The sequence below is a fragment of the Drosophila pseudoobscura genome, chromosome 4 (assembly GCF_009870125.1).
Source record: "Drosophila pseudoobscura strain MV-25-SWS-2005 chromosome 4, UCI_Dpse_MV25, whole genome shotgun sequence".
Taxonomy (NCBI): domain Eukaryota; kingdom Metazoa; phylum Arthropoda; class Insecta; order Diptera; family Drosophilidae; genus Drosophila; species Drosophila pseudoobscura.
In genome coordinates, this window is record NC_046681.1 from 27108514 (window position 1) to 27130834 (window position 22321).

General features: G+C 43.4%; 1 protein-coding gene across 1 annotated transcript; it reads right to left on the minus strand.

Moving 5' to 3' along the window:
- Positions 1 to 12994: 12994 nt before the first annotated feature.
- Positions 12995 to 13534, minus strand: LOC117184004 (uncharacterized). The gene has a single exon (XM_033379854.1). It carries the CDS (start codon positions 13532 to 13534, stop codon positions 12995 to 12997), a length of 540 nt encoding a protein of 179 aa, XP_033235745.1.
- Positions 13535 to 22321: the final 8787 nt, after the last annotated feature.

Here is a 22321-nt window from a genome sequence, read left to right on the forward strand (position 1 = left end):
TGTCTCCTTCTGTTTGTGAGTGTATTCCACTAGACTATCATGACATTTGAATAATGCGAGCACATTTGGCATTTTATTTTATCATCAGGCATTTTGCTGATGTGCTTACACATCCGCCTCCTGCTCCTCCGCCCCCTCTTGGAGGACAACTCCCCATCTTTTTTGCCAACAAAAGAAGCATCATCTTCTGATGAAATTAAACTGCTTTTGGTCCTGGGATCCTTGCTAGAGATGGTCCTTGGTTCAAAAGCAATTGCTCCTCCCCGCCTCCTGCCTGGTCCTAGAGCTCTTGCTCTTGACTTGCTTTCCTTTTATTTGCCTTTACTATTATATTCCCTCATTCATTTGTCTCATCGTTTTCCCACCCCCCCACGGCTCACGCCCTGCCTGGAGGAGGTTAAAGGGCACTGGGGCGTGGTCTAATTACAGCTCGAGGAGAAACTTTCTCATTGTTGCTTCCCATAAAAGAGAGAGCGAGAGTCTTGCAACAATTTTTGTGTCTGTTTTTAGGAGGCAATAATTTTCGGTAAACTTTCCAATTAGAACGTTAAGTATACGCAGCATAGGCCGGGCCAGAGCTCTCGAGAGCCACATATTTTCCTGTGGCTTTTGGGCCCTCAAGGGGGTTTCCTGTTGTTATTACAGCGAGACTTTTGCCCCTTAACAATGCATTGAAATTTTGATTGCAACCATTAAAATGCAGGCGCACGGTCCACCGGCGACGACTCTGTTGGCGGTGCCCCCGAAAGCACAGCATAATGAGCATTTTTTCTGGTTGCAAGGTCAGGCAAGGACGACACACAATTGTTGCTGCCCTTTACTCACTTTTACGAGTAGTGGCTGTGGCAGTGGCAGCGGCTGTGGCAGGTTCCTGCTTCTCGTGTTTTTATAATTTGTTCGTGCCACAATGGCGGCGCCCCCAACAGCGACAGCCGCAGCAATTAGAGCCCAGCTCTGCTCTGCTCTGCTTTGCTCTCGGAAAACAAAACAAAAACAGCCAAAAAAAAAACACAAAAAAAACCTAAACTTAAAACAAAAAGAAAAACTAAAAACACACAACAAAAAATGTGTGTGCTGCATGACAAATTGCCGGAGAGCTTCAGCCAACCCAAAAATAAAATAAAAATGAAAGAAGAGAAAAGAGAAAAGAAAAGACAACATGCAACATAACAAGTGGCACAACAGAACAAAGCATCTGTGGAGGGGGCACAACATGCAAAGACGGCCAAAACGGAAGACTTTTGACCTACAAAAGCCTCATCGATTTGAGGCACATTTATGGCACCTTTATGGCACCTTTATGGCACCTTGAAATGGAGCAATTAAGGAATTACTTTGGCTTTCGATATTGATCCCAAAATGGGAGTCTCTTAAGCCCACAATCCATGAAATTGTGATTCAATGAGAGCTGCAGTTGAATAAAAAAGAAGAAAGGACCCCGAACTTCCATTCATCGAAAAGAGCGGATAGGATGCCTTCGTTTCCCTCCCTCCCCCCCATCAAAATAGTTTCCCAGAAATACCCACAAAATATAGACCGCAACAGGCACTTGTAAACTGAGTATTTGAATCAAGGCGAAAGGTATAAATCAATAAAACTAAAGGCACGGCATGCTCGGGCACAAAATCTACTCGAGGCTGCAAGACTTTGGGGCGGCCTCAGCATCAAGTCTGCGACTATGGGGCCTCCTGGTCGACAGCCTCGTTTCTCGAGTATCCTCTTCTAGCAACCTCGTGGCTCATGTCCTTCATCGCTCCTCTCCTAAAATGTTATTGGTATTCTGGGATTTTGATGTAATACTCGTATATTGCAAGCCAAATATTGATTCTTCGAGTCGATTAATGCGACAATTCCCTCCAGTGCAGGGTGGGGGGGATATAGGGGCCATGTCTGTGTGCCACACTAAATTAATATAACATTTATGAGTCACTTATTGTGCCCTCATTATGTAAAGGGCCGGACCAGGCCAGACCGGGCCGAAGGGTGACCGCATAACCAACAAATGACCCGCACAGCCGGTGGTGGCACTGACTCCTTGCCACCAACCACACGCCACCCGCCACGCCCCACGCCCTGCGCCTCACATCCTGGATTCGTTGGTGACTGCATTTGTCCCTGTTTTGGGGCTATTGGGTGCACAAATTAGCGGAAATTATGCAACGATAATGTTGTATAACGATTGGCAAAAGGCAATTTTATGGATTCCTTGAACCCGCCCCGCCCCGCCCTGCCCCTCCTCTCTGCGGTTTGCAGTTAATTTTACCGCAAATTGCACAATATTTTCTAGGAGCTACGCGCAATTATGGGTGTGCTCCGATAGTAGTTTGTTTTTATGCAGGTTTGGGCTTGGAGGCAGTTTTATTTGAAAATTTTCCTGATAACTAATTTGCATGCCTGAGAGGATTTGGCCCCCATATAAAGGGATAACACAAGGCTTACAGGCATACAAAACAAAAAGGGTTAATGGTCTGAACAAAGGAAAGAACAATGGAAGTTTAATCTTTGTGGAATACTTCCAAAACTCAATTAAAACCCATTTTTAGTGGGAATTTCATTTTCAACAAACAGCAAATGAAAGAATAGACCAGATTACCCGAAAAAATACAGCTATACTCAGGCCAGAGATCATTCATCTGCCATTCAGGGACCCTACAACTTCGGGGAGATCCCCAAGTCCGAAGAAAACCACTAGAAAGTTCGTTAAATTCGCCCTGAAAACATAAGGGAGGGTCTCTAGAGAGTGAGCGAGGAAAAAAATCCGAAATTTGCGGATTTGACACAGAAAAAAGGGCAACACCGGCGTCTTGTAGTACGTTTCAGAGGGGCTTTACGAAATAATGAGAGCGAAAATGAGAATAAATGCGTCTTTCAATCCGTTTTGGAAGAGCGTTTCGAAATAATGAGATTTCTGAGGCGCCAATACCGATTCCCACCGAATCGGTTCATACTTTTTTCAACAAATCTGTCAACCCATAAATATTTACAGGAAACAGAGAAATATTTACTCTTGCCTGTGGGTTCTGTGGGCGTTACCTAAGGGACCGGAAGAGTCCACCTGAGAGTATATTCGACAATGGGTTCTTGCAGGTTATTATCTATCATGCAGTCCTCTTTCCTGTAGTGCCTTCTGATATGCTAAATTTCCCTCTATTTTAAAGCCTCTAAATAATCTGCAGAGTACACATGTCATGAGCGAATTTCCATAGTGCAACACAGGAATACAGAATCCGAAATTTGCATGGAAATGGCATGCGATACGAGGCAGTATTTCATGCTTTTTGCTACAGTGCGTGTCGCGAATATAAGTTAGATTTACATAGTGGCAAAACGTGACATATAGTGGCGAATTGCAGTGTTCGTAGGTCGTTTGTCGGCAGCATTCATTTCTCAGTTGAAAATTTTCAATATTCATGAATGTTCGTCCTTAAATGAGTGTCAGGCCGTTGTCCCTGGACCTGGCCGTTGGACAGGACATGACATAGGGCACAATGATAATGCCTTAATTATTCAACAAGGATTCGCTCTTTGCCTGCCACGAACCTCACATAAAATACCATAAAAGCCCAGGCAAATGCCATTGACAGCAGTTTTCGTGGGACATGGCAAGGGGGGCGTGGGGGCTTGGGGGGCTTGGGGCATGGAGCGTGAGTAAACATGCTCACACGTATTTGCAGGAATGCCCGAAAATATATTTCATATTTATAACATAATTCGATATAATGCCCTTAGCGGCACATTCCCATAAAAACTGGGGAAGGGCAAGGGCGGGCCAAATGCCGCATACTGACCAACAACACCATCATCATCATCATCGAGATAACAATGGAGGGGGAGGGGGGGAGGCAACGTGGTCAACACAAAAGGCCAACAGCAAAACGCACTTTGCCTAGTGAGGCATTAACATCTGTTGTACGTTATCGTATCTGCTGTACGAAACCGCTGCTTGCCTCAATCTGTATCTCCATCCCCCCAACCCCCCCTCCCACCATCCCCCCACCAAACAAACGAAAAGCCTAGTTTCTAAACCAAAGCCCTCATAAATAATCGGTTTGGCTAATGGATTTCGGATTTGGTCAATATGCCAAGCCAAGCCAAGCCACTCCCCCTCTCCATCTCCATCTCCTTGGAGACTCCTGCGCATCCTTCTCTTGGTCAAGCAAAGGATGTGGGTGGCCTGCTTGAGGAAATGAGATTTCCCCAGCACTTTGCAATTGATGCAATTAAACTGTATTTGTATTTATTGTACCGGCAGGACACAAGCCACGACGCAGCAGGCAGGAGCCCAACCATGGGCTTCATGGCTGCATTTTGTGGCATAAATAAAACAAAAATCAAAGGGAAATTCTACCTTTTCTCAACGCAAAAACGTCATCAACTGAAATGAAATAACTTTCCCTTTCATCAATTGAAATTCTGCACATTTCCATTGCTAATCCGCTCCACTATGCAGGAGCCATCCTTGCGATGGTCAGCCGTCGAAAGCCTTGGCCTTCAGGCAGGTACCCGAGTCGCTGCCCCGCATCGTGTGGCGGGTTCTGCATAATGTAAGACAATTCTCTGTCGCCTCATTTTATTAACTGCTTCTTGAGCCCCACATGAGCGCTGCTCCCCCCGTCCCCCCACTCCTTGGGTTTGCCGGCTTTAATGCCGGCTTTCATGTTTATGTCCGGAGCACTTGGGGCTGCCTTAAATATGCTAATAATTCCACGACGCTGCTTTATTAAATTTCTATGGCAACCGAGTAAAATGAAATGCGCCCCAAAATGACATAACTTATTTAGCCTTAGCGATTCCGCTGGTGCCGCTGGTGCAAAATTAACACAAGGAGGCGGGGAGTCCTCCCCGGGAAAACCAGAAGTCGACACTCAAATGCCTCCCCCTCCCCCCCTTCGCGACTGCCGTTTTATGGCCACGCCTTCTTCGTAAAGTGGCTTTTGCCTGCGTCTTTCCGGTTTTGCCTTTTTTTTAATGGCAGCTTTAAAATCTGAAAATTGTGTCCTTAAGCCCACACTGGAGCACAGTGGAGCCCAGTGGAGCCCCGTGGAAGTTTAATGCAGAAATAATTATTCCATTTATGGCGACAGCTTTAATTATTTGTGGCCAAGAGGGAGAGAGAGAGAGGGGGGGGGGGGAGCGGGGAGGGAAAATCTCTAGTTTAATGGCTGCTCTTTCTATCAATCCTTAAATTTGCTTTAAAGTTAGATCAAAGGAGCGTAGATCCGCGCCAAAGAAGCCTCAGTATCCTGCCCCTCTGTTGCCTTTCCTCCTGGAGGCTGAAGGATAAACAATTCATAAAAAATTCATTGCCATTGCAGTGTCCTGTATTCAGTGCCGCCACAAATCCTTCCTTAATTGTTTTGTAATAATAATTAATGATATTCATTGCCAGGATACACCCCCACACACACACATACAATTAAAGCTGCCAATAATGACAGGCGATAATGAAGTGGGGAAGCAGCTAATTATTTAAAACCCTTTCGCCGGCAGAAACAGGACATGATTGTGCAAATAATACTCGTACTCGTACTCGTCCTCGTAGTCGTCCTCGCCAGAGCATTGTTTTGCATTGCAGGTCCATTGTGGCACTTTTGTTTGATCAGGCGCCAAATCTTTGTTAATTATGCGCTGCCTCCCATTGAGCCATAAATCATAATTGATGGCTCGAAGCGGTGGGGCTTAATAAATATTGACACGGCGGGCAATTAATCACGCACGCAGCAGTAGCCTTGTTGATGTGTGTGTGCAAGGATTTTTTATACAATTATCAAAAGCAAACACACACACAAATACGCGGTGGGGACAGGTGCGGCCCCATGAATCACAATTATAAGCCCCAACGAAATTTAAGCATCGATTCTCGGGCTTTTCATGAAGAAGCCACATAATTATTTGTGATTTTTAGTTGCATTTCCCAGCAAGGTATCTACTCTTTCAGGCCTCATCAAAAAGCCATTCAAGCCAAACGAAAATCTCTTAAAATATCTCTTAAAAATCCCATTATTCGGGGCCCAGCCAGAGAGAGAGAAAGCACGCTCCATGGCCATATGCCAAATTCAGATTGACAGTGAAAAATGGTTTTATTCTGTGAATATTTTTTTTTTTTGGAAATGAAACATTTTTCCAAGAGATGAAAAATATGCAAATTATTTGTTGACCCCCAAAACAGGACCTTTGCCTGATTACAATAGACATCAAATGGCCAAAAGACTTACCTTTTTGGCTCCTTTTAGTCGCTTTGTTGTCGTCGTCGCCTGCAAAGAGAGGAAAAAGGGGAGAGGCAGTCGATTAGGAGGTGTCCAGAGCAGAGATTTAAATGCAGCATAAACACAGGACACACCACGCATGAATATCAAAATATGGAAGGCCCCCACAAAAACACAAACAGAAACGAAAGACGGAGTCTGCCGCTTAGAGAGGGATTTCTTTCGAGTGGCAACTGCTGAAGTGATGAGCCTGTTTACTTATACACACCCACACACACAGACAGGATATGGGATATGAGGTTACTTAAGCCGATTCCTTGGCCATTGGACAGGATCTGGAGCCCCACTTGACTGCGAGTGTCGTCGTCTGCTGCGTGCATATTTTGGCATAAAAATGCCAGCTTATAAATATTATGTTACGGCTCAATACGGCTTAGGACTCGCAGGCCCTTGGCTCTGATTGTCGCCCATTAGTCATTAGCATGCCAGCCGTAGCCGTGCATCGAGGAAGTGTGACTCGAGTGGCCACTGATGGATTGGGGCCCGCCAGCTTGGATTTATGAAGCCACACATATGCCCTGGCCTTTGAATCTGTCGCTTAGATTCCTGCTCTTAATGGGTCTTGGGCAACATTCGCCTGAGATCCCAACTTGGCCCAAACAAGCGCTGAGACGGCTAATGAGGCGGTTGGGGGGCGGTTGCTGGCCCCTGCTGAGGCCCGGCCAGCGTGGTAATGACACTCATTAACGCAGCTCAAAGTACAGCCCGAGCAGGGAGAGTCCTGCGTCCCATGGTTCCTTTCGTTTACGCATTTGCCGCCTGCTAATCGTCTTGGCCTTTGCAACGTTTGCATAATGCCCGAACAGACAAAGTTCCTCTACACTAAGGAGTACAAGTGGGAGAGGGTACAATGGGTTTCTTAAGAGGTTTGCCAGGCAGGGAAGTGGGTGTTATGCACTCCAAGAGTTATAGATTAGAGCCGTGAAGGAATCCACAGTTTTCCTTAGCTATAGTCGTGCCTCTTGAATGCTTTTGATTATTACGAATCCTTCGTTTAGTCACCGAATCGCTAAAAACCGACTGTGCTACGAAGTACTGCGGATTTCGTCGGACTTCGGCTATGCACTTTCGGCTTTATTGGCCCTGAAGGAAATTTTTAAAGAATATATTTCGTTTGTTTGGAACAAAACATGCTGTTACTGTATTTGAAACTCATTTTTTGTTAGTCTAGAGCAGGATATGCCAAATAATCAGCACATCAAGTGAAGAGTGAGCGAGAAAACAAAATAAAAATTTCGGATCAGACACAGAAAAGTTTTAAACGAGCGTTGTGATGGAATAATAAAGCTATGTCGGAGATTCTAGCAGAATGAATGAAACTAACTTCAAATGCAGGGCTCTTGATATAGATATATATATACATATATATATATATATATATATATATTCATGGCCATGATCCTTCTGTTTCCATAAGTTATACTCCATTAGCTTCAGGCCTTTTTGCCCTACGAAGCCGGACACTATACACCCCACTATAACCGTTAGGTAATCCCAAGCTTCTATCCTCCTTCCACCGCCAGAGCATCCAATCTTCGTTGCCACATCTCATGCCTTTTTTTCGTATCTATTTGTGAGTCCCATTTTATTTTTAGCACAAGTTTTTGCCGTTTATTTTTCTCGCTGTTTTCTTGGTCATTTTCCCCTTAGAGCAATCTAATTATGGGGCTGTGAAAATTCATTAATGCCAAAGTGAGAGGCAACAACGAGCGAACAGGACATCGGGGCCCGACAAAATTAATTATCCATCAGAATTAGCGGCGTATTCCGGCCTTCCCTTTTGTCACTTTGCATATTTTTCACGCCTCTTTGCCGGTCGCCTTTCGGTTGGATTTCCATTAAGTTCCATTTTTGGGATTCTGCGGACGCTCCATGGCTGATCATCAATAAAAATTTAATGATTGCGTTAAGCTGCAGCTGCTGTCGTCCATCCACCCACACACACACACACACACGTATCCTATGGTCCTGTTGGTCCTGCAATTCGATTAAGTTCTCGTGTTGGCTCCGGTCCGGTTCTCCCTGGAGGGCGAAATCTGCCGAGTGTGCAACATTTGGTGTCCCGGTGGGCAGGGGCAGGGGCAGGGGCAGGGCATCAACATTTTAATGAAGTTGTAATGAGTCAAGGGTTCCGCCACACTCTGACTCCTACTTCACCTCCTGCCCCCTACCCCCCACCCTTGGGGGCACGCAAATATTTGCCCATATAAATTACAGACATACTCCCGTACTCGTCCTGGCACTCCCGTACTCGTCCTGTGTGGCACATTTTACGTGCTTTGAATTTCAAATTTCATTCAATTTTCCCCATCACTTCTGTTGGTTTCAGCCAAAAACAAAAAGCAAAACGATATGGACTCAAACGGCGTTCACGGTCAGCGGAAAGGGCCTGGAATTTGACTGGTAGAAATGTGTGGCACGTTTTGATGAAGAATTAAAATGTGAAATTCATTAGTGCGGATAAAATAACATGGGTATTACGAGTATTCGCTGCCCAAAAGGCTTGCCAGCAGCGTTACAGCAATTTTCGTTTTAATTACAAAGCAAATTGAATGCGGCACCTAAATCAATGCAAAATTTTGGCCAAAAGGCTTGTATAATCAACCGAAAATCCACCGATTTATAAACATAGTCAAAAGCAACAAAAGCCACAAGCTGTGTAGTTTTTGATGTATTATTTAGAAGCATATTTGATTAAATATGTTTAAATTTTGTTTGGGCAAAAAAAAAATTAAAAATTAATCATTTCTGACCGCCTAAAATTCCTCAAAAATTGCAAATCCATTATATTTATTTTGTATATTATGTACTGGAATTTTCCTCGATATCTGTTACCATTTAAATGATGGTTTATTTCTGCGTATCAAAGTATCAATTCCCAGCGAAATTCATTGGATATTTTCGTTGAAGCACATTCCCTATTTCCTCTGGATTATAAATCAAATTTGTATCTTAATGGTTTTGCTCTCCCTTTTCGCCCTCTCTCTCTCTCTCTCTCGGTTACACCTTTCGTGACTGTCGAAAGATCTCAATTTACGGGTAGATTCCCCATGAACACCTCCGATTATAAATCAAACAAAAGTACTAGAGGGTGGAGAGGGGGGAGAGGGTCTGCCCCCAGCATGACTATGACATAATGCTGCTGCTGTCCCATTCCCGGCCCCATTCCCTGCCTTCCCTCTCGAGTGTAAGTGAATTAAAGCGAGTCGCAAGCTGTGTGTAAATTTGCCGGGGCATACTTTGGGGCGCAAGGTAATTGAAATTTATGCATAAATTATGCGCATAAACGGACACGGCACGGCCAGGCAATAAACAAAAATAAAATGCCAGAATGGAGACTGGAAAATGGCTCAATTTTCTCAACACATGAAAATTTGATGAGTGGCACAAGAAAAGCAAAGCCAGAGCCGGAGGAGGAGGAGGAGGAGGAGCCCCCAATGTGCTTGTACCGCTTTCAGGCGCTTTTTTATTATTTAGCTATTTTCGTTTTAAAACAATTTGTTTTTGTCGTTGTTTTTCACTTGGAGTGCTGCCTCAGCATTCCGCTTGGGGGGCAGGAAATATGCAAATTTATTGCTGGTCGCGTAGCAGACTTTCCGATGCAGATACTGCGGGCTAGGACACTTTGTTGGCCCACATCTATCGCCATCCCTTTCGGTGTTGCGCTCTGCGGCTTGCCACCGACACGTTGCACAGTTGACTGCCTCAAAAATTGAGCAACGTCCGGGAGCAGTGGCCCTGGCACTGGCACTGGCACTGGCACTGGCACTGGCAAATTGTATCAAATAACCAAACGTCAGCACAAGTGCAACGGGCAGATGCTACGGAATGTATCTGTATCTGCCAGTGTATCTCTATCTGTTACAGCATCGACTCCTCGCTGTCCGTGTGTGTGTGTGTGTGTGTTGACATGCCTGTAACTTTGCTCGGGGAGCAGCTTGGAGCGAATGCCAAGCAGGAAGAAAACTGTCAGGCACATTTGTGCAACGCTTTATTTAAATTACTCTATTTGCTAGACAATCTGCCTCGGAAGTGGAAATTAACTACAGATGCTGGGCTGCCGGGTTGCCGGGTTGCCGGGATCCTGGCGATAGTTTAAGTCCTCCTTGGCTGGCAGACCCCACTTCAGGTCCACAGAAAATTCAATTTAGTGGAAAGTTGTAGCCCCACGCATAGAAAAGTTTTAAATCTAGGTTCCAGGATGTCAAGAGTGAACGGGGGACCACAGAAATCTACAAAAATCCTTTAAGAAGAAGTTTTTGTGGAACGAATGAAGGCTCATTCACTCGTGCCTCTTTGTTTCCGATTGACTCCTTCAGGAGCCCATAAAAGCAGTCGAATTCAAGCGAGTTCTCATTCGAATTCAAGTACATCTTTCTGCGACGAAATTCTAATGAAATTCCAGTGAAAGTGAAACCCAGAACCTCTGTGCCCTGTGCCCTGTACCCTGTCCCTCCTTCTTTTTCTTCTGCTCGGTGTCGTCTAGGTGTGCTCTCTCAACCGGCTTAAGGCGCTTAGTCTGTCACCTGGCTAAGGCACACACATAGATACACCCATACCTATGTCACAGTGTGGATGTGTGGAATTCACATCCCCCCCCCCCACCACTCTCCCTCTCTCTTGTTGGCCCCTGCCTGAGTGCTTGGCGACCCAAATAGAAGGCAAGACGTTTGTCCTTTTAAAACAATGTTACAAGCAGTCCACCTTCGGCAGGACCTCTGTCCCCTCTGCGGAATTCTAGGACACAAAAGTGAACTCTATTTCATTGTGTTTTTTCCTAAAAATATTTGACAATTTTGCGAAGATTGCAGGCCAGTGCCAGGGCCCGGTGAAATTTTTGAGCTGTAATAAGCAGCTTACAAAAAAAACAATCTCCAATCTCCAAGATACAAAGTCGCATTCTCCTTCCTTCCTTCCTGCCTTCCTGGGAAAAGGAACATAATGCTTTTGTGGTCTGGTGTTTTTCCGCTGGGAAATGGGAAATGGGAAATGTGATGAGGTATGTATTTTCTTGTTGAGCTTTTATTTTTTGCGGTCATTTAATCAGCTGTACACAAAGTGCGGGGGAATGGGGGAGTGGGGCGGCTATGAAAGGAGATACATTAGAGCGGAAGCTATTAATATATGCACGATATTTATAGGCATAAACACACACACACACACACACACTCATACATATTTATACATATAATAAATTGGCAATTTCATGGGTAGCTTACGTTAATGGAATTCAAAGGATTTCAAGCCTCGTTGGGCAACATCTGTACTTCAGAGGAACTACCTCTAAAGACGAGCTTAAACTTGGGAGGAACGTTGTATCCCTTAATTTTTCCCAACCAGATCCCAGGCTAATCTCCCACTTACAAGCCACAAAGCTTGAAAAGTAGGAAAAATAACCCACCAGGCAATCAGTGGCAGGGCCAGGACCAGCACCAGCACCAGCACCAGAGCCCCAGCTGCGAGGCCAGAGCATAAATTGCAGCTGCGACCAACTCAATCATCCGACAAACATTGTACTGGTAGCAGTACACACTCCCACTGGCGGGAGGCGGGAGGCGGACTGCCGGCTGAGATACGTATCTGGCAAATGGTTAGACACACACTTGTGCTCGCTTTTTATGCGATGGCTCTTGTTTATAGCGCATTTTGCTGAAACGAAGCAGCCTTCCGGAACATTGCACAATAGAATGGCAGCACCGGCAGCGGCAGTGGCAACAACAAGTTGCAAACTCAAAAATAGAGCACCAAAATAGGCGACAAACTGAGCTTGATGCTGGGCAGCCGGCTGTCTCCCGGACGCCCCGCAAATTGATTTTGATAACATGCCACCAGGCCACCATGCTCCCAGAGAGTCTTGCCACGGGAGAAAAGCAAATATGAAGCGAGGGCTAGGCGTTACGACTAAAGAATACCCCCTTGCCTCTAGGCAATCCATAGATACAGATGATTTTGGTAGGAAATAGCTTTGTAGCCCCTTTTCGCGACTTTCTTTGGCACATATCTCGCAGAAATTCATCCGAAAATCCCCGTCACATACTAGCCCTAGAATAGATCATACCCCGGCCCTGCCCTTCGACTGAAACTGAAATAAAAAGTAGAAAAGTGAGCGCCACATTTTGTTTTACTCGTCACTTGTCAGGCAGTAAAAGCAAATTACTTAAAGTTCATTGCTTTGAAGCGACGGGGCGGGCCGGGCTGCAGGATGCTGGACAGCACATGCAGGAGAGGGGAGTGAGGAGGGGCACGGGGCACGGGGGGACTGCGACGGGATTTGATGGCTGCTGATGGGTGACGGACGATGACGTCGAGGGAGGCGGCTCAACGGTGCCTGCTTCCTGTCCCCCCCCCCTGTCCCCTGCCAAGGATTGTCCTTATCAGGCATATACCTTTGGGTGTCTGTTTTAGGGACACTCTGCCTAATGGCCAACATTTAAAAGACATTTTTGTTTATCTCAAACGATGGCCAGCAAGCAAATTGCACAGGAAACACAATTTGTTTAAGGAAAAATGAAGAGTTTCAGAGATAATTGAATGTACAAGGAAATTGCTGAAGGAAAATGAATTATAATTGATTTTCATTTGGGGAAAAATGTCACAAAATTTAAGTTTTAAGATCTGCTCCTTGGGTTATGTTTTTGTGGGTATATCTCTTCGGTGACCTTCTCTCTGTGTCATAGTGTTTTGTTGGCAGAAGAACCTTCAGTTTTAACGACTATAAGGTTCTGCTCTTAGAACAACTGCCGCTTGGCATATTCATCGACTTTCTCGTGGAACTCCCTGTTGCATTTCCAGGCAAAGATGATCATTTGATGAAAGTTATTGTCCAATATCGTGGCGGTTTCATTGTAGCTTTCCATGGCCCCCGAGGCAAAGGCCTTGAGTTTTTTCGACAAATTCGGGGCATACTGATCCACGACATCCACTTGCAGGGTCCAACTCTGGTTGAAGTATCCCTTTGCCCAATCGTAGACGTTTCCCGCATCGCTCAAGGACTGGCGCACGAGATCCTCCACCATTTGGGACACTATCACGACATAGGGATCCACGTATTTCTCATAGCACTGGAAGCCCCGAGCGCCGGCCACCAAGGCCACATCGCAGCCCTTCTGCAGGAGTGGCAGTACTCCGGCGTCCTTCAAGGCTTTTCCTGTGGCGGACTCCGCAAATATCCCCTGGCCATTGATCTGAGTGTCGTAGTAAAGGGCAACGGAGATCATCAACACTACGAAGATGCCGCACCATTTGCATTTCGGTGTAAGGTGGTGCATTTTGTCAACGAATTTTACTTGAATTTTATGATCAAATTGAACGGCTATCTGGTCGCTTACTTGTAGGAAATATACACATGATATTCGTACTTCTATGAAGGGAATACAGGGAATACAAAAGATATTTCAATGTGAACTCTCTATCGAGAGAGAGGTCGAAGGAGCTGAGGTATCGACTGCCAACGAGAGTGTTTTTTCTCAGCTTGATGTCTGGCATAAGTCCATGGGTTTACCCTGCTTTGGTCAAAGAATCCCACTTGGTCTGCCATCTCTTGATGCTTTCGTGCCTGGGGGATTCCCTCGCAGCTCTCTTGGGAGGATTGTGGGTATCCCTGGGGGATAGCTCGGCCTTTTCCCTCACTTTCTCTACTATTGAACCTAGTCCTGCGATGACCATCTAGTCCCAAACGCGCAGGCGATCCTGACTGCACACAAGCGGTGCCTTGCCTCGAGAGTATCTTCATCCCAGCCCCTAGTGGGAGGGACTTAATGCCGCAAATTCTTGGCTGAATTGACTCCTCTTGCCTTCCCCATTTCACAGTTTCTAAGACTCCAAATCAAACGCCAATAAAATGGTTAAAAACCTGCGCTCGTTCTCAATGCATCCATCAATCTGCGGCAGAGATTTTCTTCAAATCAAAGCCGATTGATGGAGCGACTGGCATCAATTGTTCAAATCGTATAGAAATTGATTGTCAGCCCTTGAACCGCACACCTCGTACCACCCCGTTTTGGTGGCAAAAACAAGGACAAAGGTCGTCTAATCTCTGGACCATGCACCAACTTTACATAGATGATTGGACACAGGACACAATTCGTATTCTTTTTGCTGTTAAAGCGAATAAGGATGCCTGTGCGTGGGCGAGGGTCTCGGAGAGTTTGTCATCCCTTTTTGGGGCATCTTTATTGATCCCCCGGGAGCCAGAGACGAGGACACACACCTAACCCGACTTGTGTTTGACATAAATTATGTCAATCGCTGGCAATTTGTTGGGCATTAAGTGGCAGAGCGTATATGGGATTTGTGGGGACACGGAACTGCCTGTCAGGCTGCATAGTTAAAGGACCAAAAGGCGCTTAGTGAAGCCTACAAAAACCGTGTCAGGGGCACAAAAACTTTGCTCTCATTCGCACCTGTCTTTGCGGCTTTTAATTATGCAAAAGTGGGCGGTGTTTCGGCTAAGAAAAACGACAACTTTCCTGAGCTTTTAAAACAATGTTCCCCGTGGGGCTGCTAGATAAAAGTAATATATGTCGAGAACAAGTTTAAATGAAATTTCTTTCACCACAGACACACACCCCCCGCCCACCACCACCCACCACCCACCACAGACACTTGTACATGATTTAGAGGACGGAGAAAGAGAGCTGAAAGCCAATAAATCAATGACAAAGCCACTGGAGGGCGCCCTACAAGGGCCCACGCTGGGTGGATGGATTGATGGGTGGATGGGGGGGCGGAAAAAGTTCAAGGCCATAATCCCATTCGATGCCGCCACAAATACGCCAATCATGTCATACATAATGTATGATTGGGCCGCACTTTTGCGGTTCCCCCACAGATCCGATGAAGGAGCCACCTCCCGCCCACCCTCCTTCTGGCCAACAGGTTCTGCTCTTGGCCAATTACAAAATTTAGCACGCCTCAAAAACGAAACTAGTATGGCCGGAAAAAAAAACTTATGGGGCAAAGAAGAGAAATGCGAAACTTTTCCCATTACCAAGGAAAACTGCCAAAGCACTCCAGTCCCCCGCAAAGCCGGCGTCAAGAGCCTTGAAATCGAAAAGCCAAAAACCCCAAACCAAAGGCAGGACCCAACGACCGAAACAGCCCGAAATTTTCTATATGAAAATTCTGTACGTAGCCCGCTGTCCAAATGGAATCACAACAAAACTCTAATTGAGTTCTTGGCCAAGTTAAAACGATTCGAAAGCTAGCAAAACAAAGAGGGCTATGGCCGGAAAATGTTTCTAGATAAAATAGAATTGGCCAAGCAGCAGATGTTCTGGCCAGAAAGGTACAAATACAGAGGGGGGGGGCGTGTCGAAGAGGGAAACTTCATTGGGAATATGTATTCAAATGAATTCCGACTTGGGCAGAGGCAAATGTAATCCAAGGAATTATTAAGGATTGAGATTAAGAACATTTTTATAATTTTCCGACTTTTGGAATGTTTTCTGGAATAGAGGCTTAAGATTGAAACAATTATTTACAGGCTGCCCATGCGACACGAGCACAAGGCTGTTACGCGCAGATCCCAGGCAAGAACGCAGCGCTGCTTCCGCCCAACCGACCGAGAGGCGCTGCCGCATGACGCGCAACGTCTTAACCGAAAATGCAGGAAAGATAGGAACAATTTTCTGTCATTTTTCCTCATTTTTATTAGCAGTGTGCTTAGCTTAATCGCTTCCTGGGTATCCCTCGGTAGACTCTCATATTCCGACTTTCGTTTGCTTTTCTGCGGTTCAATGGCTCTGTTTGCCACGTGATTTTCGCCAGGCACCCACTCGATTTATGTAGTAATTTCAGAAATTCCATACACCGCACTATGGTCCAGAGTTCGTTTTTTTTGGCATAAAGTCGAAATTTTTATGTGAATGGATTAGGTTTTTTCTTGCAAATTCTCAAAGTAAATTCATCATACATATTAAAAATGAAAAAAAAAAAATTATTTAGCTCCCCTGAAGATTTTGGCGAGCTTTTGAAAGTGAACAATCGATCAGCTGATTGTGGGAAAAAAAATTGGCGCCAAATTACTTGTTTACATTTTTACGTGGCGATCGAGTAAATTTGCTCAAATAAATTCGGCTAAAAATGGAAAATGAAGATAAAGGTTTGTAGTATCTAATGTATTTAGTTATTTTATGTGTAGTCCCAAGATTTAAGTGTTGTGCAATGTCCAATTTATGTGAATTTTTGTAGAAAATTTAACTGCGTCCCCTGTGTTTCGTAGAATATAACAAATGAACTGAGTTCTGCTGAGAAAAACTAACTATGTGAGTTTGTACCTACAAATGTTGTAATTGACTGGAAAGTAACAACTTTGGCCCGTTTTGGCCCCTTTTCTTTAAATTTGTTAATATTCAGGAAAGTTCGAGTTTTTGCATAGCGATCTCATCGATATTTGGCGCAACAACAATCGCCAAAAAAAATCTGTCTCACATTGGATTTACAGTAAAATCAATAACAACCATTTGGAAAATGAAAAAAAAAGAGAAATAGATAAAAAAATCAGTAATTTTGAGTCCTTCATTAAAAGAAACCTTCTGAAGTGCAACAAAATGATGGAACGGTTTATGACCACCCATGCTAAATGGATGGCTTCTAAAATAACAATTATTGTTGATGAAAATTGTAAGACACCAAAGAAAATGGGACGTCCAACATTACATTATACAAATGCAGGGACAAGATTAAAAAGGAAACTGGCGTCTGATCTTGCAAATGATAATAATAATAACACGAATCTTCTTATGCATGCGGCGGCAGTTTCTGCTAAGAAAGAACGCAAGACCGACGTGGCTTTTGTCCTAACAAAAACAATTAGAACACCTGAATACCCGACTGAATCGAAAAAGCATCTTCAATTGCAAAAGCCCATTGCACTTTCACCAGATGAAGCTTTAGCTTACCTCCTGGAAAATTCACTCAACAAACAGCAGTATACAAACACTAGGCTTTTAAATAAAAGGCATAACTGCGACATTTATCCTAGCTATAATAAAGTAATGGAAGCTAAATTACAGTGCCGACCAGAGTGCATAGAAGTAATGGAAACTACTGCTCGAGTGCCATTACAAAATCTTTTGGATCATACAGCACATCGAATAATTAAATTGCAGTCCGATGTTTTCAAGCAGTTCCCGGATGCATCTGAAATCAAATTAATCTGCAGCTACGGATTTGATGGCTCAACGGGTCATAGTATATACAAGCAGAAGTTTTTAACTGAAATACCTGGCAGTCAGCTTTCCGATCATTCTTTATTTGTAACTTCTGTTATACCCATACAAATTACAGACACCTATCATCGGAACATCTGGACAAATAGAACACCGCAGTCTATTAGATTTTGCAGACCGCTAAAAATTGATCTAGTAAAAGAAACTACTGCGCACATAATTATAGAAAAAAAAGATTTAGATTTTCAAATTAACACTCTTAAACCCTTTGTTTATAAATTAGTTGAGAATGTTGACATAGTAGTTACCTATGAAATGCATATGACACTTATAGATGGAAAAGTGCTGAACGTATTAACTGGAACTAAATCTACTCAATGTTGTCCAATATGTGGGGTCACCCCGACAAAAGTATTGGAAATTACAGATTTTAGTTCAGAAACCTTTACCCCAAAGCTTGGAGCTTTGAAATTTGGAGTAAGTCCATTACATGCTTGGATCCGGTTTCTAGAATTTGTCTTGAACATATCATACAGAATAGAGATACAACGAGGTGGAACGTTGTGAGTTGCTGCGGACACCGCAACTCTACGGTTATACCCGATACTAAGTCAGTATGGCTCTCCTCCGGCAGACGCCGCTAATATTAAACGACACGACAAAGAGTGCGTGCGAGAGAGACAGAAAATCAGTCTGAGCGTGACGTCGGGCGCTGCGTAGCCAGTGAAAATTGATTTGTTCCTGTTGGCTATAAAAATGATCTGATCTGATCCAGATTCAGCAATCTCATAGATATGGTCATTATCTATGATTCTGCGTTTTTAGTTTTCTCGAATCTGCAATATTGTGGATGCAACAGATTTTCGTCCTTTGTGGGGGCGGATGGGGGTGGGGCGAAATTCTGAGATATACGTTTTATAGTGACATCTTAAAGGAGTGTGTGTACCAAATTTGGTTACTCTAGCCTTAATAGTCTCTGAGATTTGTGGTTGCCTCAGATTTTCGTCCTTTGCGGGGGCGGAAGGGGGTGTGGCGAAATTTGGACAGGAAACGGTCAAGGTCCGATATCACAGGAGTGTGGATACCAAATTTGGTTGTTCTGGCTTTTATAGGTTCTGAGATCCTTGAACTCATATTTTGCAATTGGCAAAACCGACCATGAAACCTGTGTGTTAGAGTGAGACAGAGCGAGAAAGAGTGAAATTGTTTTCGTGATTCTGGCTGTAATAATTATACGATCTGGTTCAGATTTTGCACTCTAGAAGATATAGTCATCTTCTACGATTCTGCGTTTTTAGTTTTCTCGTATCGTCAAAATTGTGGATGCCACAGATTTTCGCCCTTTGTGGGGGCGGAAGTGGGCGGGGCAAAGTTTTGAAATATTTTTGGAGCAGTGACATATCACAGAAGTCTGGATCCAAAACATCGTTGCTCTAGCTCTTATAGTCTTTGAGCATTAGGCGCTGAAGGGGACGGACAGACGGACAGACGGACAGACGGACAGACGGACGGACGGACAGACGGACAGACAGACATGGCTCAATCGACTCGGCTATTGATGCTGATCAAGAATATATATACTTTATAGGGTCGGAAACGATTCCTTCTGGACGTTACACACATCCACTTTTACCACAAATCTAATATACCCCAATACTCATTTTGAGTATCGGGTATAAAAATGGCATATAAAAGGTGATAATAAGATAAAAATGAGAATTCGGAAAAAATATATTCAGGAAAAGATTTGGGAAGATATGGGTCTACGTATAAGCATGCCAAAGCAGAATGGCAACGGAAATAGCAATGATGGGAATACGGCAAGAAGAGCTTTTGCGAACACTAAGCTACTATCATCCATAACCAACTTTAGCGTAGCCCTTTTAAATAATTTTCACATAATCTTAATCGCAATTTCGTGTAACTATTATATAAATTCGGAAAAATTTCGTTCTTTTTGTGAGAGTACTTTTTGCTTATATATGCAAACATATCCGTGGTACCCAATGTCCCCTACGATTCATAAAGTATTAGTCCACGGTTTTCAAATAAACAATTCGACGTTGGTTCCACTTGGATGTTTAGGAGAAAATGCTTCAGAGGCACGGAATAAAATGTACAAAAAAGACAGATTATCACATGCAAGAAAAAATAGTCGGGTAAATACTATGACTGACATTTTTTATAGAGCGATGGATTCCTCGGATCCATTACTATCGAGTGTCTGTTTAAAGGAGAGGGAAAGGAAAAACAAGAAAAAGCCTCTTTCCAAAGAAGTATTAAGCCTTCTGGAGTTGCCGTCTACCGAAAGCAAAGATTCATGTGAATACGAAAATGACTCGCAATCTGATTCTGATTCTGATTATAATATATACGACATAGAACTAGAAGAAGAAGATGAGGTCATTTAAGAAAAAAATTAGTGTGTAATAAATTTCCATAGTTTATATATAAATATAGATAATTTGAAATAAGATATTATATATAATGATTTAACAACAAAATGTAATAAATTATGTAATATAAACTTCCGACTTTATGCAAAAAAAAAAACAAGAACAAGTACAAGTATACAAGTATATGTACAAAATTTAAAAGCTCTAGCTTTAATTTCGAGCTCTGTGTTAAACAAATCTGAGGTTCTCTGGGGAAGGGGGTCGATGGCGTGGTCGAATCTAAAACAAAAAAAAACCGAAATTTTATAAAAATACTCAAAATAATTGTGCAAAGTTTCAAGGCTATAGCTTTAAAACTAGACTTTATGCCAAAAAAAACGACTTCTGGACCATAGTGCACCGGGAGAAAGGAGAAGACAGCGCTCTGAGATCCGAGTGTAACACTTAAATATAAATATTGATGCCATTACATTTTCCCAGAGAGTGGAAACATAAAATCTTGGAAAATATTTGATCTAAAAATATTTCATATTTAAATAAAATATTTGTATATTTTTTGTATATTTATATATGGGCATTTCCCAAAGTTCGAACGAGAGGATACGCATTGCAAAAATGTCAAAATAAAACGAATTTTCAAAAGTATTATTCTATTATGAAATAACTCTTGATTAGCCCTAGGATTGTTGCCTGAGTAGATTTTGGGCAACTATTCGTTTTCTAGATTTTAGCCAATGCATTCCCACGGAACAAAAATATGTTTTTCGTGTTTTCGCGACGACCAATTCGAACTCAGATTTCAGCGAAAGTCGAGACAATATATTGAAGTGAATTCCCGATAAATGTTGGGCATTGATGTCTCTTTAAAATGGCTATAATTTGACGAAAATTTAAACCTCTGTCGCTCTGGAATGTGGTGGACTTTTTCATGGAAGTGCCCATATCCCATATATTTCCCATAAAATTTAATATTTACAAGACTTGCCAATACCTTCTTAAATAAAACAAGTGAATTGTATTTAATGTAAATATTTTTGTATTTAAAACCCAAATATTTAATTCAAATTTGGGTACATTTCTTCTTACTATCCCCCTTTTCTCTCAGTGCATAGCTGTAGTTTATTTGATTTCCCATAAATTGTTACGTTTCGGCTCTGCGTAATTCCGGTTTGAGGATTGTGGACAGACAAAAGACTCTATTTTAGTTCCATTTTCATGCCAGACTTGTTCATGACATTCAAATGTCTTTATAGCCAATCGTCCATTAAGGTTTACAGCCCTTTGATGAACGCAATCCAAACAAGTCACAAAATACAAAATCCTGTATTCCCCTTTGTGTGATTTGTTGTGTCTTTCAGCCGGAATCAATAAAAGTAATCAGTCAAGCCAAAACAATTAACGAAAATCCACAAACAAAGCACCGCGGAAAATCACTGATTGTTCAGATCGACAGATACAAATGAAAAGCGAGAGCGAAGGATAAAAAGAGTGGGGGGAAAAAGGCTCCCAAAGGGGTTTTTTCGGTAACTAACTTTTGCCTTTTGTCTGCTGCTAGGCCTACTGTCGCCTGCCCCCCGCCTCCTGCGTGACAGAGTGATTATAAATAATGCAGAGAAATCGATTTATTGACTGCCGAAAAAAAATTCCAACGCATTGACGGCAGAGAAGGGTGAAGGCAGGCAGACATCCCCCAAAAAAAAAAAAAAAGCCCGAAAGTATGCCGCAATAAAATGACAAAAACACAAAGAAAGGGGCGGAGAAAGGGGGTGGTGAAAGGGGGGAATAATCAAGAAACCCCAAGAAAAGAACAAGAACAAGAAATGACCATTTTATGAAGTGTTTAATGGATGTTAAGTGAGTGTGTGTGTGTGTGTGATAGATGTGGTTGTGGTGTGGGGTATCTGTGTGCGTGCGTGTGTGTGTGTGTTATCTATTGAACGCTTGGCTAACCACAGAACCAGTGCCCGAACACTGAGAACAACTTTGACTTTTCTCTGGCGTGGCTTTCGGGGGAAAATTAAATTGATTTTTTGTGTTTTTTCCTCTGCTCTGGGGACACACATAATTGTATTCCAATTGACTTGGGCCGCCACAAGACACACACACACACACACAGACACTCTCGAGGAAGTGATTCATTTGCATCAATCTAATAGAACCAATCGATCCAATCGGGACACTGGACGGCACACAAATGGCTTTCGGCTGGCCAGCGGCTGGCGGTATTTTTGTTTAAAATTTACTGTGTTGACAGGACATATATATTCTCCTGCTGGCCATTTAAGTGCTGCGACAGCTAGGAGAAACTAACTGGGGCAAAAGGATGGACCACAGCATACCCTGGCATGCAGGCAGATATCGAAAGATGTTTCCACGACAACTTTTAGCCGTTTGATTGGTGATTTTCCCAAAAGTAGTGCGATAAAAGCTCCCTCTTTCTATGGACACCGTTTAAGGATGGCCTCCTTGGGTTTGCCCAACCACAACA